This window comes from Tenebrio molitor, chromosome 6, assembly GCF_963966145.1.
Source record: "Tenebrio molitor chromosome 6, icTenMoli1.1, whole genome shotgun sequence".
NCBI lineage: Eukaryota > Metazoa > Arthropoda > Insecta > Coleoptera > Tenebrionidae > Tenebrio > Tenebrio molitor.
Window position 1 is genome coordinate 5,071,599 of NC_091051.1, and position 14,318 is coordinate 5,085,916.

General features: G+C 35.6%; 4 protein-coding genes across 8 annotated transcripts in view; 1 reads left to right on the forward strand and 3 right to left on the reverse strand.

The window, feature by feature from the left end:
- Dop2R (dopamine D2-like receptor) overlaps positions 1-14,318 on the forward strand; it is a 151,466-nt gene that overhangs the window by 86,194 nt on the left and 50,954 nt on the right. The window lies entirely within an intron of this gene.
- LOC138133346 (transient receptor potential channel pyrexia-like) lies at positions 4,510-6,474 on the reverse strand. The gene is made up of 7 exons (XM_069051213.1): positions 6,078-6,474; positions 5,919-6,029; positions 5,664-5,866; positions 5,493-5,616; positions 5,306-5,445; positions 4,779-5,259; positions 4,510-4,728 (listed from the first exon to the last, which is right to left on the reverse strand). Exons 1-7 carry the CDS (start codon positions 6,436-6,438, stop codon positions 4,682-4,684), a joined length of 1,467 nt encoding a protein of 488 aa, XP_068907314.1. The 5' UTR covers positions 6,439-6,474; the 3' UTR covers positions 4,510-4,681.
- Positions 7,542-9,968, reverse strand: LOC138133405 (transient receptor potential channel pyrexia-like). Its single transcript, XM_069051309.1, has 7 exons — positions 9,222-9,968; positions 9,063-9,173; positions 8,808-9,010; positions 8,640-8,760; positions 8,452-8,591; positions 7,922-8,405; positions 7,542-7,860 (listed from the first exon to the last, which is right to left on the reverse strand). Exons 1-7 carry the CDS (start codon positions 9,568-9,570, stop codon positions 7,775-7,777), a joined length of 1,494 nt encoding a protein of 497 aa, XP_068907410.1. The 5' UTR covers positions 9,571-9,968; the 3' UTR covers positions 7,542-7,774.
- On the reverse strand, positions 11,337-13,432 carry LOC138133403 (transient receptor potential channel pyrexia-like). Of its 2 annotated transcripts, none has more exons than XM_069051308.1 (7): positions 13,028-13,432; positions 12,869-12,979; positions 12,608-12,810; positions 12,437-12,560; positions 12,249-12,388; positions 11,707-12,202; positions 11,337-11,657 (listed from the first exon to the last, which is right to left on the reverse strand). In XM_069051308.1, the coding sequence occupies exons 1-7, from the start codon at positions 13,374-13,376 to the stop codon at positions 11,572-11,574; spliced, it is 1,509 nt and encodes a 502-aa protein (XP_068907409.1). In that variant the 5' UTR covers positions 13,377-13,432; the 3' UTR covers positions 11,337-11,571. The 2 variants fall into 2 exon arrangements, with proteins under 2 accessions (XP_068907409.1, XP_068907408.1); XM_069051307.1 differs by having other exon boundaries at positions 12,249-12,391; positions 13,028-13,431.

A 14,318-nucleotide genomic window follows, 5' to 3' on the forward strand; every position in this document is an offset into this window, starting at 1 on the left:
TTTTAATAGATCATTAGATTCAGAAAAAAAAACTTTACCAGACTGAGCCTAAAAAACTGCATGTGTCCATTTAAAAAAAAAGTTGACTATCGTTAGCTACTGAAAATAACGCCAAAAAAAAATTATTTTATGGCTGCTTCGTAGCGCATGAAAAAACATATCTTCGGTTTTTTTGTTCATTAAAATCTGATAATAAATAAAAAAGTTATGGGTTGAGGCGTTTTTCATCAAACAGCCTGTATACAGGATATTTCACGAGTGATAATGAGCCTGACGTAATTTAAAATGCAACCCACACTATATTTCCGAAAAAAGCTGGCTACTGTCATTAAAATGTCCGGCTTTTTTTGAAAATGTATTGTGGGTTGAATTTATTATTCCGTCAGGCTCATTATTACTCGTGAAATAGCCTGTATAGTTTTATATAATACAAACGATAAAGACACGACAAATATTGTAAGTTTACAGATGAATGTAGGATTGAATACGTAATTCTTAATTATATGGCTTCAACAATTCATCTATTGGAAAAATTTGTGTAGCAAAATGTGAAGAGGAAAATGGACAAATTATTGTAATACAGGGTATTGCTATTGTGTGCTTGTGTTCTGTTCAATATCAGGTCAAGAAAATAAAACTTAAACATCCAAACCTAACCTCACAAATTTTGCCAGAGTGTACCTCTAAAAGCGGACGTATTTGCAGTTTCTACTGAAAAATACAGATTTTTGATGTTTATTTAAAAACAGCATTAGATTTAAATAATATATATATATTCGTATGAAGAAAATTACAATTAAAATTCGAAATTCATAAAATAATTATGGTAAATTATATGTTTTTAATTTGTTGTAGCCAATTTAGGGCGTCTTCGGTAAGTAGATGTAGTTTGGAGAAACCTTGCTGGAATTTAGTAAGGGGACATTCTTCCAAAATGTGTTGGATGGTTTCTTTTTCTGCACCGCATTCACAAGAAGGGTTTTCACGAATGTTCCAGTGAAACAACGTATTATTGCATTTGCCATGCCCGGTTCTAAAACGATTTAATTTACACCAGATTTTCCTAGGTAGGTCAAATCCCGGAAGTTGTTTTGTAGGATCCTCAATTAGATTTTTATTGAAAATATCTACGTCTTGCCAGGCTGCTTTCCAATAGTCAGATTTGGAAAATGGTTCCATGAGAAATTCTTCTTTCCAAAGTGGTTTACGCGATTTTAATCTAAAGGGTGGTAAATTTGCCATGTCTTGTGTTATGGAGTACATGTTCGGTGAATTTTGAAATTTATCCCAAATTCGTTTTGTTACGTATTTTCTTCTAATATCGTACGGAATAATGTGCGCTAGGACATGTAGCCATGGTGTTGGAGTAGATTTTAAAGTACCCGTTATTATTCGAAGTGTGGTATTCAATTGAGCATCTATTTTGTTCACGTGTGCACTGTTCTTCCAGACAGGGCAACAATATTCTGCCGTTGAATATACTAGAGCTAGTCCTGTGATACGTAAAGTGTGTGCATTCGCTCCCCAACTTGTGCCCGCGAGTTTATGTATAATGTTGTTTCTCGTTTTCAGTTTCTGTCGTAACTTTTCGATGTGTAATTTGAAGGTTAGAGATGAATCAAGAGTTACTCCTAGATATGTCGGAGAATAATTATGCTTAATTGTAGTTTCGTTAAAGACTACTTTCAGTTTTCTATTTTTCTGGTTGTTTACGAGATGGAAACAGCAAACTTCTGTCTTTTGAGGATTTGGGCAAAGTCGCCATTTTCTGAAATATTTATTCAAAGGTATTAAATCTTCTGACAGTCGGTTTTCTACATTTTCAAAATTGTGATGTTGGTAAGCCATTGCTAGGTCGTCAGCATAGATGAATTTTCGGGAATTTGTTGGGGGTAAATCACTTGTATATAAATTAAATAAGATTGGTGACAATACTGAGCCTTGAGGTAAACCATTGTTGAGAAATCGAAATTTACTGCTTTTGTCTTCAACGAAAACCCTGAATTGACGGTTAGACAACATATCTTCTAAGAGTGAGACCATTTTTCCACAAGGTATTACATTATACAATTTATGTATTAGTCCATCTTTCCAGACGGTGTCGTAGGCTGCCGTGAGATCAACAAAAACAACTCCAGTCTTTAGACGTTTTTGAAAGCCAGATTCGATATAAGATGTTAGGGCCAGTACCTGGTCACAGCAATTTCTGTTTGGTCTAAAACCTGCTTGCTCTATTGGAAGATGTTCTTCTATTATTGGTGAAATTCTATTGTAGATAAGCTTTTCCAAAAATTTATGACATACGCTGAGTAGAGAGATTGGTCTGTAACTCGAAGCTTCATTGGCGGGTTTTCCGGGTTTTAGTATGGCAATAACTTTTGCTTTCTTGAATTCATTTGGTATTTTACCTGTTGAAACTATGTCATTAAAAAAAGACCTAAGCCAGTTTAAACCTATTGGTCCCAGGTGTTTTATGAATTCAGGATAGATGCCGTCAAAACCCGCAGCTTTTCTGTTCTTCAGTGTTTTACCTACTTCTTGCATCTCTTCTACACTAAATGGACGAGATAGTATTTCCGATGTTAATGCTGACTTTCTTTGTTTATATAATTTCCGTTTCATATTTCTAATTTCCCTTTTGTTTAATTTAATAGAATTTGAGACGTTAACCAGACGAGAAGCAACCGAATTTGGACTAATATTAGATTTAGATCTAGTAGTTTCATTAGCCGCTCCTAGTTTTCGAAGTAAAGACCAACAACTGCGACTAGAATGAGTGAAGTTCATGTTTTCCATAAGTTTGTTCCATTTTTCTTTTCTTGAGTTATTCAATGATTTTAATAATTCATCCGCTGTGTCTATATTTGGGCTTTTTTGATATTTGTCAAACAGATTATTAGTAGTACTCGACCAACATGTTGTATATTCTTTCCGGAATCCTCTTGGAATGAACTTTTTAGCGGCACTTTTAATCGCTCCTACGAATCTTTGATAATTGTTGCTGGTTGGTGGGATCCAACGAACGGTTTGTTCTACTTGATTTCGAAATGTTTTCCAGTCAGCTTTTTGAAAATTCCAACGTGGTTTTTGGATAGTGTTGGATAACGGAATCTGTATACCGACAGTTATTAATACTGGCCTATGCTGGCTATGGGGAAAGTCATTTAGTACACAACGTGATGTTTGCAAAGGTTCATCATTGTTATTTGAAGTCACAAAACACAAATCTGGGTTGTAGTCCCTTTGCCACCGTGCAGAATGAAAGCTCTTCCTATCTTTAGCATCAAATATTAGATGTAAGTTATGTGACTCTGCCCATCTAAGTAACAATTCTCCGTTTTCATCGTTGTCTGCATAACCCCATTGATTATTATGACAATTGAAGTCTCCAATAAATATTGCTGGGTGTTGGCAGTTTAAGTTAAGTATGTCTGGCCATCGAGCATTAGGCGGTTTATAGATGTTAATAATGTGTGTATCTCCAATCTTGATATCTATGAGGTGTACATCATTTACTACCTTCTTTTCTACTTTTTCATAATTTGATAAATTCTCTCTAACATAAGTTGCCAAGCCGTATATGGAACTACACAAATGATCTACTAAGATATATCCAGATATAAGTCCCCTTGAATGCAGTTGTTCTTCTGTGCCTGTGTGAGTTTCTTGTAGAACTAATTTAAATAATATTAATTATTTATGCCTTGCTCCTTATTCCTCCAAGTACTATCATCCATAATGATATATTTTTTATAGGATAGATACAGTGGCGAGCACGGAATTTCGCACACATTGGACATTTCACTAACATAATTTTATTAAAATGAGATACTGGCGGCAGTTTCGTGACAGTTTAGGTGAAACATCAGTCATGATCACATAAATCATGATTGATTATAATGACCATAAAGCTTAGACTAGATAGTTTTTTTTAATGACATACAAATTGGTGTGCGAAATTCCGTGCTCCCCACTGTACATATTACTTAAAATCAGTAACGAGCATCATAGAAGTTTTCACTTCTGTCGTGCGGTCTTAAGCACACACTGTTTTTTTTTTGGGAACGATTAACTAAAAATTGGACGAAAAATTATTTTGTAACTCTGGATGAGTACACCGAACTGAAACATCGTAATGTTCTTCCGACATTTTGGCAATTTTTCTCAAAATGAATTGTTTTATTTATGTCGTTTCCATAGCGACATGGCGACATGTGAGCCGACTTTATTTTTATTGACAGTGAAGGAAATTTTACTTGCTCATTTTATAATTACAAATTTTCGGTTGCACACAAAATGTTGTGTACACCTTGGCTAAATTCTTTGACGATCTCGAGATTGTCTTTGTCTCGACCGCAAGCGGCCTCAGCGACAATTTTTCTCTCGGTTCGTCAAAGTACGATTTCGCAGCCTTGATATACAAATAACTATTTCGTGAATTCTCTCGGGGAATTTAAACTAAAGCATGACGAGAAGAGAATTTTTTGTTTACTTTTACAGCTAAATTAATCGAATTGAAAAATCATATTATGTACATTAATATTTACTTATTATTTATTAAATACAGCAAAGACAATATTTGGATTGTTTTACTGTGTCCTTTTATTTTTTGCAAATATTTGAACAACAGATAAGCTAGATTCTACTATTCAACTGAAGCATCTTCATTCGAATCGTCTGACTACGAATTCTTAATTCTCTTCGATTGCATTATTTGTAACAGAGCTCCTAAAACAGCAAATTTTAAATTAGCCAAATAGGATTGATTGATTTAGTACTTCTGAGTCTAGTCGAAGAGAATTTCGCGATCCCTAGACATTGTGCCGATATATTCAGATCCACAGTCTCGCTGATCTCACAACTTTTTAGCATTTTTTCAAATAATGGTGAAATACATCCACAATTTTTTATTATTTGTTCTATTTGGGTCAAGAAGTTTGCTTGTTTTTGCAACTTCCTGATGTGACCCTCTTGTTCTAACTTCTGTATGTCGTCCACTGCCAGACCTATCAAGAGGTTCATCAGCACAATACTAGTCAACATGATGAAGAGTAGAATGATAACTCTAGAAGCAAATGAAACGCCTTGTCCTGCAACATTGCTGTTGTCAAAAATCTGCAAATAGTCGAACTCTCCGACCATAATCGTGACCGTTTTGACGAAGCCCTTCCAAGGATTACTGAAGTCTTCGTGATGGTAGAACTCGATGGAGAAACTTAAAGCAAAACCGACGACGAGACCCGCGAAAGCCAGCAACATCTGGAAGTTAAAACTGTTTCTACTGGAGCCACCCTCAGTAAAGTACCTTGATAACGTTCTTCAAGACGAGATAAAACATAACTGCGTAGTACCCATATTTTGGAAGTCTTCCGATCATCATCATCAACTCGATCCACAAGAAGAGAATAGTAAAACTAGTCAGGTGCAAAACCCAGTTCGGCATATCTGTTAGAACAGAAATTATTTTGTTCTTGTCAATTTCAGAAAGTTACCTTTCAGCCTCGCACCATATCCGGACCAAGTCTCCATGCCCAACACGACCAAGACTTGAGTTGTGGTAAGGAGGTTCCTCCACGTCCCATAGTTATGAAGACAAAATGGTCTAATTAAACAAGTCTACAACAAATATTTAGTTTTGGATCTGTGAGAATCGTCACGTTTACCTGAATGACTCCGTAGAGAAAAAGAGTTGGAGCAATGAAGAACATGACGTACCTTATTATCATCACGGCATTGTCGTGATATTTTATATTGTGGGTCAAAAGAGTGACATACGCTGACATGCAAAGCACAGAAATTATGTGAAGACAGATCCAAAAGTAGAACAAATAGACAACTTTCGACCACTTCAGTTGTAGATAAATTTCTAGAAAAGAGTGTCATGCGTGTTGTAGATGTTAATATAATATCTGGGTTACCGAGCAGAGGGTGGTGCAAGATTTTTATCATTCCTCTGTCACTGGTTGCCTCAAACAGACGCGAAATGACTGCCATTTGTTTGTTTTCTTCTGGTCTCAACAATCTGAAATCTAGAAAGAAGGACCGAATTGCATCAATTTAGAATCAAGTGAACTCACCAAATTTATAAATCTTTTTCCGTCTACTACTGGACTTGTCCAAATCCACTTTGCTGTCCAACACATCACTCAAGAATTTTTCAGGGTTACTGACCTTCTCAAAAATAGCATCTAAGACAGTTTCGTTGTCTTTATTACCGACACTTAGATTAAGACCTTTATTAATTAAGATTTTCAAGCAATCCTTTTCGTCTTCCTCAGCAGCAAAGAACGCAAGACTGTTTATATCTTTATCTTTCAAGTATTCTTCTAAAGTCTCATTTTTTGCAGACTCTTTTAACAGTTCAAAATCATTGGTGTCTTTTTTGATGTTAATAATTGACTCGGGGTGCGCCATATTGAAGGGACAATTCTTCACCATCAAACATTCAAAACTGATCTCAATTCGAAAGCTTATCAACGTAAATATATAAAAATACAAATAAACGCATTCGATTTTTACAAGAAAAAAATCCAATATTTGCCTTTTATCAAGATGAAGAAAATATTGAAACATCTGCTTTGTGCGATAGCACTATTTCCGTTTGTCATTCACAACTAACTGAAAACTGATTTACTCGTAAATGTTGAATGAGAAGGGTAAAGAATCTTCAGGAAAATTGTCCCGAATTTAAATTTTATTTTCGCACAATCGTGTTCTTACTAGCTACTTACCATTGTTGTTGACACAATCTGTAAGTTGAACTTACCGCCCAAATGCGGTAAGTAATTAATGACATTAATGACGTTAATGCCTTCAAAATTCTCTTGTCAAAACGATTACTTCAAAGTCAATACATTTCGTATAAGCAATTATGGACTATACGGTTATGAGGTGCTATAACAGACTCTCGGAAATATACAAATCTAGGCGAAGTCTTTCTCGATTCTGTAATAATGCACTTACTAACCTTATAAAATATACAGGGTGTCTCAAAATTCGCGAATTCCGAATTGAGAGCGTAGTAGGGAAGGACCCAGTGGAGCTCGAAAAATACTCAGAAAAAAAAATTCGCTCTTCCTGAAGAAGATATAAGCACTTTAATTTTGTCCAATACATAGCAGCCTTCATATCAAAATGACATTTATTTTTTGAGCTACAATTTTTTTAGATTGCTTTTAGTTTTATACGTTGTCCTACAACCTCGTAGGTAAAATTTCGGCACATTTTAAAAATACACCCTGTATATCAAATGTACGCCAATGCGAAGTAATCTATAGGAAATATGCTTTAAAACAAGGAAACCGCATTGGTGTAGGTTTTATAAACTATGATATGTATACAGGGTGTATTTTTAAAATGTGCCGAAATTTCACCTACGAGGTTGTAGGACAACGTAGAAAACTAAAAGCTGGTTTGTCTGCCTCACTGTGTTCGGCAGCCAATCTACCAGGCGCAGCACATAAAACTCCATTTTTGCTCCTTGTAATATAATATACTATTTCGAAAACTCTCGGGAGGAATTTAAAGTAAAACATCACGAGAAGAGGCTTAAAGATGTTTTAATTCAATTTAACAATTTTCTGTTTACTCTAATTTGACGTTTCAATCAGCACAACTAAATTTATCAAATTAAATCATATTACCTACAAAAATGTATTTCCTTATTATTTATTAAATAGTAGTAGAAAATAGCAGAACAAAAGAAAATGTTGGGGTTATTTTACTGCGTCCTTATATTTTTTGTAAATATTTCAACAACAAAATAAGCTCAATTCTACTGTTCAAATGAAGCATCTCTATTAGAATCTTGTGAACGCAAATTCTTGATTCTCTTCGATTGCGCTATTTCCAATAGAGCACCTAAAACAGAAAATGTTTGATTGGTCGATTAGAATTGATTGATTTATTGACTGATTCGTACCTCTGATTTTAGACGAGAATTTCATGGTCATTAGAAACTTTTCCGATGCATTCAGAGTCACAGTCTCTTTGATCTGAAATCTTTCTATCAAGTCACTAATAAATGGCCAGTGAAATCTAACATTCATCTTCTTTATGAATTGTTCTATTTGGGTCAAGAACTCTGCTTGTTTTTTAAACTTCCTCGCATGACCTTCTTGTTTCAACTTGTGTATGTCGTTCACTGTCAGACTTATCATGAGGTTCATCAGCACAATACTAGTCAAAATGGCGAAAAATACGAAGGTAACCCTATAAGTGGGAGAACCACCTTTTCTTTCAACATTACTGTTGTCAAAAATCTCCCCATAGTCGAACTCTCCTATCATCATTGCGACTGTTTTGACAAAGGCCTTCCAAGGATCACTGAACTCGTTGTGATTGCAGAACTGGATGGAGAAACTTAAAGCGAAACCGATGACAAGACACATAATGGTTAACAGCACCTGGAAATTGGAATTATTTCTGGTGGAGCTACTCTTGACAAAGTACCTTGACGATGTTCTTCAAGACGAAACCAAACATAACTGCATAATACTCATATTTTGTAAGTCTTCCTATCAACATCAACAACTCGATCCAGAAGTAGAGAATAACAAAACTAGTTATGTGTAATACCCAGTTTGGCATATCTGTTAAAACGGAAATTATTTTGGTTCTTGTCAATTTCAGAAACTTACCCTCCGGCCGCGAATAATGTCCAAGTCGAATCGTCCCTTCCACCACCAAGAGGAGGATTGTGGGGATGAGTTTAATCCACGTCTTACAATGATAAAAATTGGCTGGATTTAGTAACCAAAACTGCAACAAACGTTTAGTCTTGAAACTGTGAGGGTCATTACGTTTACCTGAATTCTGTCGAAAAGAGTAATACTTGGAGAATAAACGAACAGGGTATAACTTGTTACGGTTAAGATCTCGTCACGATATTTTGACTTGTGGGTGATGAGAATGACATTCAGTGACATGCAAAGCACAGAAATGATGTTTAGAAAGATCCAAAAGTAGAAGAAATAGACAACTTTCGACCACTTCTGTTGTAAATAAATTTCTACAAAATAGTGTCATGCTTGTTGTAGATGTTAATATAGGATCTGGGTTACCGAGCAGAGGGTGGTGCAAGATTTTTATCATTCTTCTGTCACTGGTTGCCTTAAACAGACTCGAAATGACTGCCATTTGTTTGTCTCCTTCTGGTCTCAACAATCTGAAATCTAGAAACAAGAATCGAATTGTATCAATCTAGAATCAAGTAAACTCACCAAGTTTGTAAATCTTCTTTTGTCTACTACTGGGCTCGTCCAAATCAATTTTGCTGTCAAATACATCACTCAAGAATTCTTCAGGGTTACTGACTTTGTCAAAAATAGCATCTAAGATTGTTTCGCCGTCTTTAACAGCAACACTTAGATTGACACCTTGGTCAATTAAAATTCTTAAGCAATCCTTCTCATCTTGCTCAGCAGCAAAGAACGCAAAACTGTTTTTATCTTTATCTTTCAGGTATTCTTCTATTGTCCCATCTATTGCGGACTCTTTTAACGATTCAAAATTGTTGGAGTCATAATTGACGATTTTTTCATCAGTTGCAACTGATTCAGATTGCGCCATATTGAAGGGACTACTACTTCACTACAAAACAGTCAAAACTCATCTGGATTCGGAGAGCTTATCAATGTAAATATTTAAAAATATAACCTAGGGCAACTGTTTTTTTTTTCAAGGATTGAATCTGAGATTTGTCTGTTATCAAGATGGAGAAGAAATTGAAGCATTTGCTTTGCGCGATAACACTATTGTGTTTTCAATTTGGTTGTAGGTCGTAAAATTTTATGGTACTTTAAGTTAAAGATCTTGGGGGGCTTATAAATCCTAGTTTACCACTAGCAGGTAATATTTTAAGCAGGGTTGTATTGTACATTTTGTATATTTGCATTGTACGGAAAACGGCACGCGCCGCATCCCAACCTTTTCAAACCCAACCGTTGTGCCTGTTAATCCCTCATAATATGCAATAAAATTTTACGACCTACAACCAAATTGAGAATACAATACTTCTGTTTGTTATTCTCAAAGACAAATAGAAAACTGCTTAAAATGTTAAATGGGTGGGCTAAAAACTCGTCAGGAAAATCTTCCCGAGTTTAATAGTAGTTGATTTGACGAGTTCGTCAGGCCCACGAGTGTCAAAAAAGCTCAATTTACACACGAACGAGTTGAATACAAACTTTTTTTTGTTCGATGAGCCCCTTAAAGGCTCTAAATCGCTTAAAATCATTTAAATTAGCTTGACGTTTCGTTTTGACAACAAAGTGGTGACATTTATCAAAATCCGTTCACACAGGAGAAAATTCTCAAATTCTGACAGTGTCGAACAATAGCTATTTACGTTACAAGACCGGTAGTAACGTTTTTATGTTCGACTGTGACAAATATAGATGGTTTATTATTAATTTTTAATTACAATAATTTATACAGCTTTCAGGATCATTAAGGAAGAGCTCTTGTACAGTTGTTACTTTGTATGGATGTAAATGCAAGTTCTCCTCCAACAATTTTATGGCATGTACTGCAATTTGAAAGCACAATCTAGTAAGTTCTGGGATGTGCTTCTAAATGATCTCGTATATTTTTAACCACATTTTCCATCACCTTGGGACGACCTGACAATTTCCCCTTTTCAACATTACCAGTAGTAACAAAATGATTAACAATTCGATGTATCTCAGCTGCGAGGGACTTTTCTAAAACATTTTAGTCCAGGTACGTGGCTAAAAATTCTTTGTAAGCTTGAACGCTGTATGTCCATTCCTCGTCTCTTTTAACACCATTGCGGTAATAAGATATCATAAGGAACTTATTTTGTTCAAATGTGAAGACCATTTTAGCAACTACTTCTAAAATATTTGTGAGGTTATAAAATTATGCTGATTTTCAATATAAAACTGATAAAGACAATACCTTTGTAACATCACCGGAAATTATCTAGCCTTGGAAGATCCTTTTCTTTTAAAAGTATAAAGACCAGGAACGCAAGGAACAACAAAACAGGACTTCGAAAGCGAAAATGAGGTTAAGTTGACTTTTTGTTGACAAGTTTTGAATATTTGACAATTTGCAATTAATAGTAATGTAGTAATGGATTAATTTAAAGGGGGTGGCAAATTCAAATTCCAGAGCCCTCTGCGATCCCACATTCTTTTAAAGAGAGTCTGTATATGAACACATATCGGTTATACAATTGATTGTCCAAACCCACTTTCATTATCTGTTTGTGCGGGAACAACTCCTGTCAATATTTGCATTTCTGACACACTGAAAAACTCGTTTAGAATATGCAAGTTGTTTTCCTTACTGGCGAAATAAAACGCAACACAGTTGTCGGACAATTTATTCGTATAACCAAACAGGTATATGTAATTAACTGCTGTGACTAATTGATTCAGCTGAAGTTCCAAATTATTTATTATATTTGGAATCGAGTAATTCGCCTCGGGATTCAGTATCTAATATCTAATGGGATCTAATTTGACCTTAAAGAAAGTAATTATTTTCGACTTTTCTGTGTCCTCATCCTTTTTGCAAATATTTGGACAACAAATAAGTTAGATTCTACTGTTCCATCGAAACATTTTCATTCGAATCATTTGATTGCAAATTCTTGATTTTCTTCGACTGCACTATTTTGAACAGAGCATCTAAAAAGAAAATTTTACACTAGCCAATTAGGATTTGTTGATTTGGTACCTCTGACTCTAGACGAGAATTTCTTGGTCTTCAGAAACTTCACCGATGCATCCAGTTTCACCATCTCCCCGATGTCAAACCTTTTTACCACTTTTGTAGCAAGTGGCGAAAGAAATTTCCCATTCATCTTATTTATGATTTGTTCTATTTGTGTCAAGAACTCTGCCTGTTTCTGCAGCTTCCTCGCGTGACCCTCTTGTTCTAACTTCTGTATATCGTTCACTGCCAGACCTATCATGAGATTCATCAGCACAATACTAGTCAAGATGACAAAGAGTAGAAAGATGACTCTCGAAGTAGGTGAACCACCTTGTACTGTTACTGTTGTACTGTTTTTACTGGTGTCAAAAATGGTCCCATAGTCGAACTCCCCGATCATCATCGCGACCGTTTTGACCAATGCCTTCCAGGGATCAGTGAAGTCGTGGTGGTGGTAGAACTGAATGGAGAAACTTAAAGCAAAACCAATGACGAGACACACAAACGCTAGGAGCACCTGGAAATTGAAATTGTTTCTAATGGAGCGACTCTCGACGAAGTACCTTGACGATGTTCTTCAAGACGACACCAAACATAACTGCGTAGTATCCATATTTGGGAAGTCTTCCGATCAACATCATCAACTCGATCCACAAGAAGAGAATTGCAACACTCGCCACGTGCAAAACCCAGCTCGGCATCCCTGCTACAGCACAAATTATTTTGGTTGTTGCCAGTTGCAGAAACTTACTTTGTAGCCTGGCACCGTATCCAGAGCAAAGCTCCATGCCCAACACCACCAAGACGAGAATTGTAGTGATGAGGTTCATCCACGTTTCATATTTACAAAGACGAATTGGATTTATTAAAACAGTCTGCAACAAATACTTAGTCTTGGAGATTTAACAGTCGGCATGTTTACCTGAACGACTCCGAAAAGAAATAGAGTGGGAGCAATGACAAACATGACGTAACTTATTACTGTTAAGGCCGCGTCATGATATCTTATATCGTGGGTCAAGAGAGTGACATACGCTGACATGCAAATCACAGAAATGATATGAAGAAAGATCCAAAAGTAGAACAAATAGACAACTTTCGACCACTTGAGTTGTAAATAAATTTCTAGAAAAGAGAGTGTTAAGTATGTGTGTTGTGGATGTTGATATAGAATCTCGGTTACCGAAAAGAGGGTGTTGCAAGATTTTGATCATTGTTTTGTCACTGGTTGCTTCACACAGATTCGAAATGACTGCCATTTGTTTGTCTTCTTCTGGTCTCAACAATCTGAAATCTAGAAACCAGAAGCGATTTGTATCAATCTAGAATCAATTCTACTCACCAAGTGTGTAGACTTTGTTCCGTCGACTACTGGACTCGTCCAAATTCACTTTGCTGTCCAACACTTCATTAAAGAATTTTTCAGGGTCGCTGACCTTGTCAAAAATAGCATCCAAGACAGTTTCGTTGTCTTTAACAGCGACGCTTAGATTGACACCTCGGTCAATTAAAATTTTCAAACAATCCTTATCGTCTTGCTCGGCAGCAACGAACGCAAGACGATTGATATTTTGATTTTGCAGATACTTCTCTAAAGTTCCATTTTTCTTGGACTCTTTTAACAATTTACAAAAATTGTCGCCACCATCGACAATATTTTCGGCGATTACAATTGATTCGGATTGCGTCATTTTGGGGGGACTAGTACTTCATCACGAGACAGTCAAAACTGATCTCAATTCGGACAGCTTATCAATGTAAATATGTAAAAATATAAAGGTAACGGTTTTTTTTTTACAATCCAATATTTGTCTGTTATCAAGGATGGAGAAGATATTGAAGCATTTGGTTTGTGTGATAGCATTTCTTGTTTGTTATTCGCAAAGACAAACTGAAAACTCGTAGGAAAAACTTCCCGGGTTTAAATTTTATTAATAATATTTATGAATAAACTAGTTTCTGTAATAAAATATGACTAATTGATTCAGTTGAAGTGCTAAATTATTTTTGAACTCGCTACATCTAAAATAACATTTCGCGACCGTGAACGTCGATTTCGCGCACTAGTGCTTCAAAGTCATCCAAAAAGCATTCGCCTTTTTGAGTATTTTGAAAATAATTTGACTGATAATAATAAACTGTGGTTTACAAATAGCCATTTTTCCAATTTGGATATTGAAAACTTCGAAAGAGTGAAAAAATGTTCGTTTCAAAAAATATTATAGTAACTTCTACGCGAGAAGACGTATTCGGCACACTCGCGCAAATTAAGCACTCGCTCGTTCGTCGTTCGCACTCATGCGCGAAAAATGTCTTCTCGCACTCGGTTCATAAATCAGTATTATTCTACATATTTGGAATAGAGTAATTCGCTTCTGGATTCTGCATCAAATGTCTAATGGGGGTTTAATTTGTACTTGAAGATTTCGTGGACGAGGATACACGTGGTGCTAATAAAAAAAATACATTTTTATACATATTTTTCCAGTGTCCAAATCGAGAAGGATTAGAAATGAATTCTAATTAGTATTAAAAGCTTCTTTATGATATCTACGCAAAATATGAATTTTTTCAACATTTTTAGACAATATCCAATATTTTTTCACATATACAGGGTGTCTTACGATTATCGT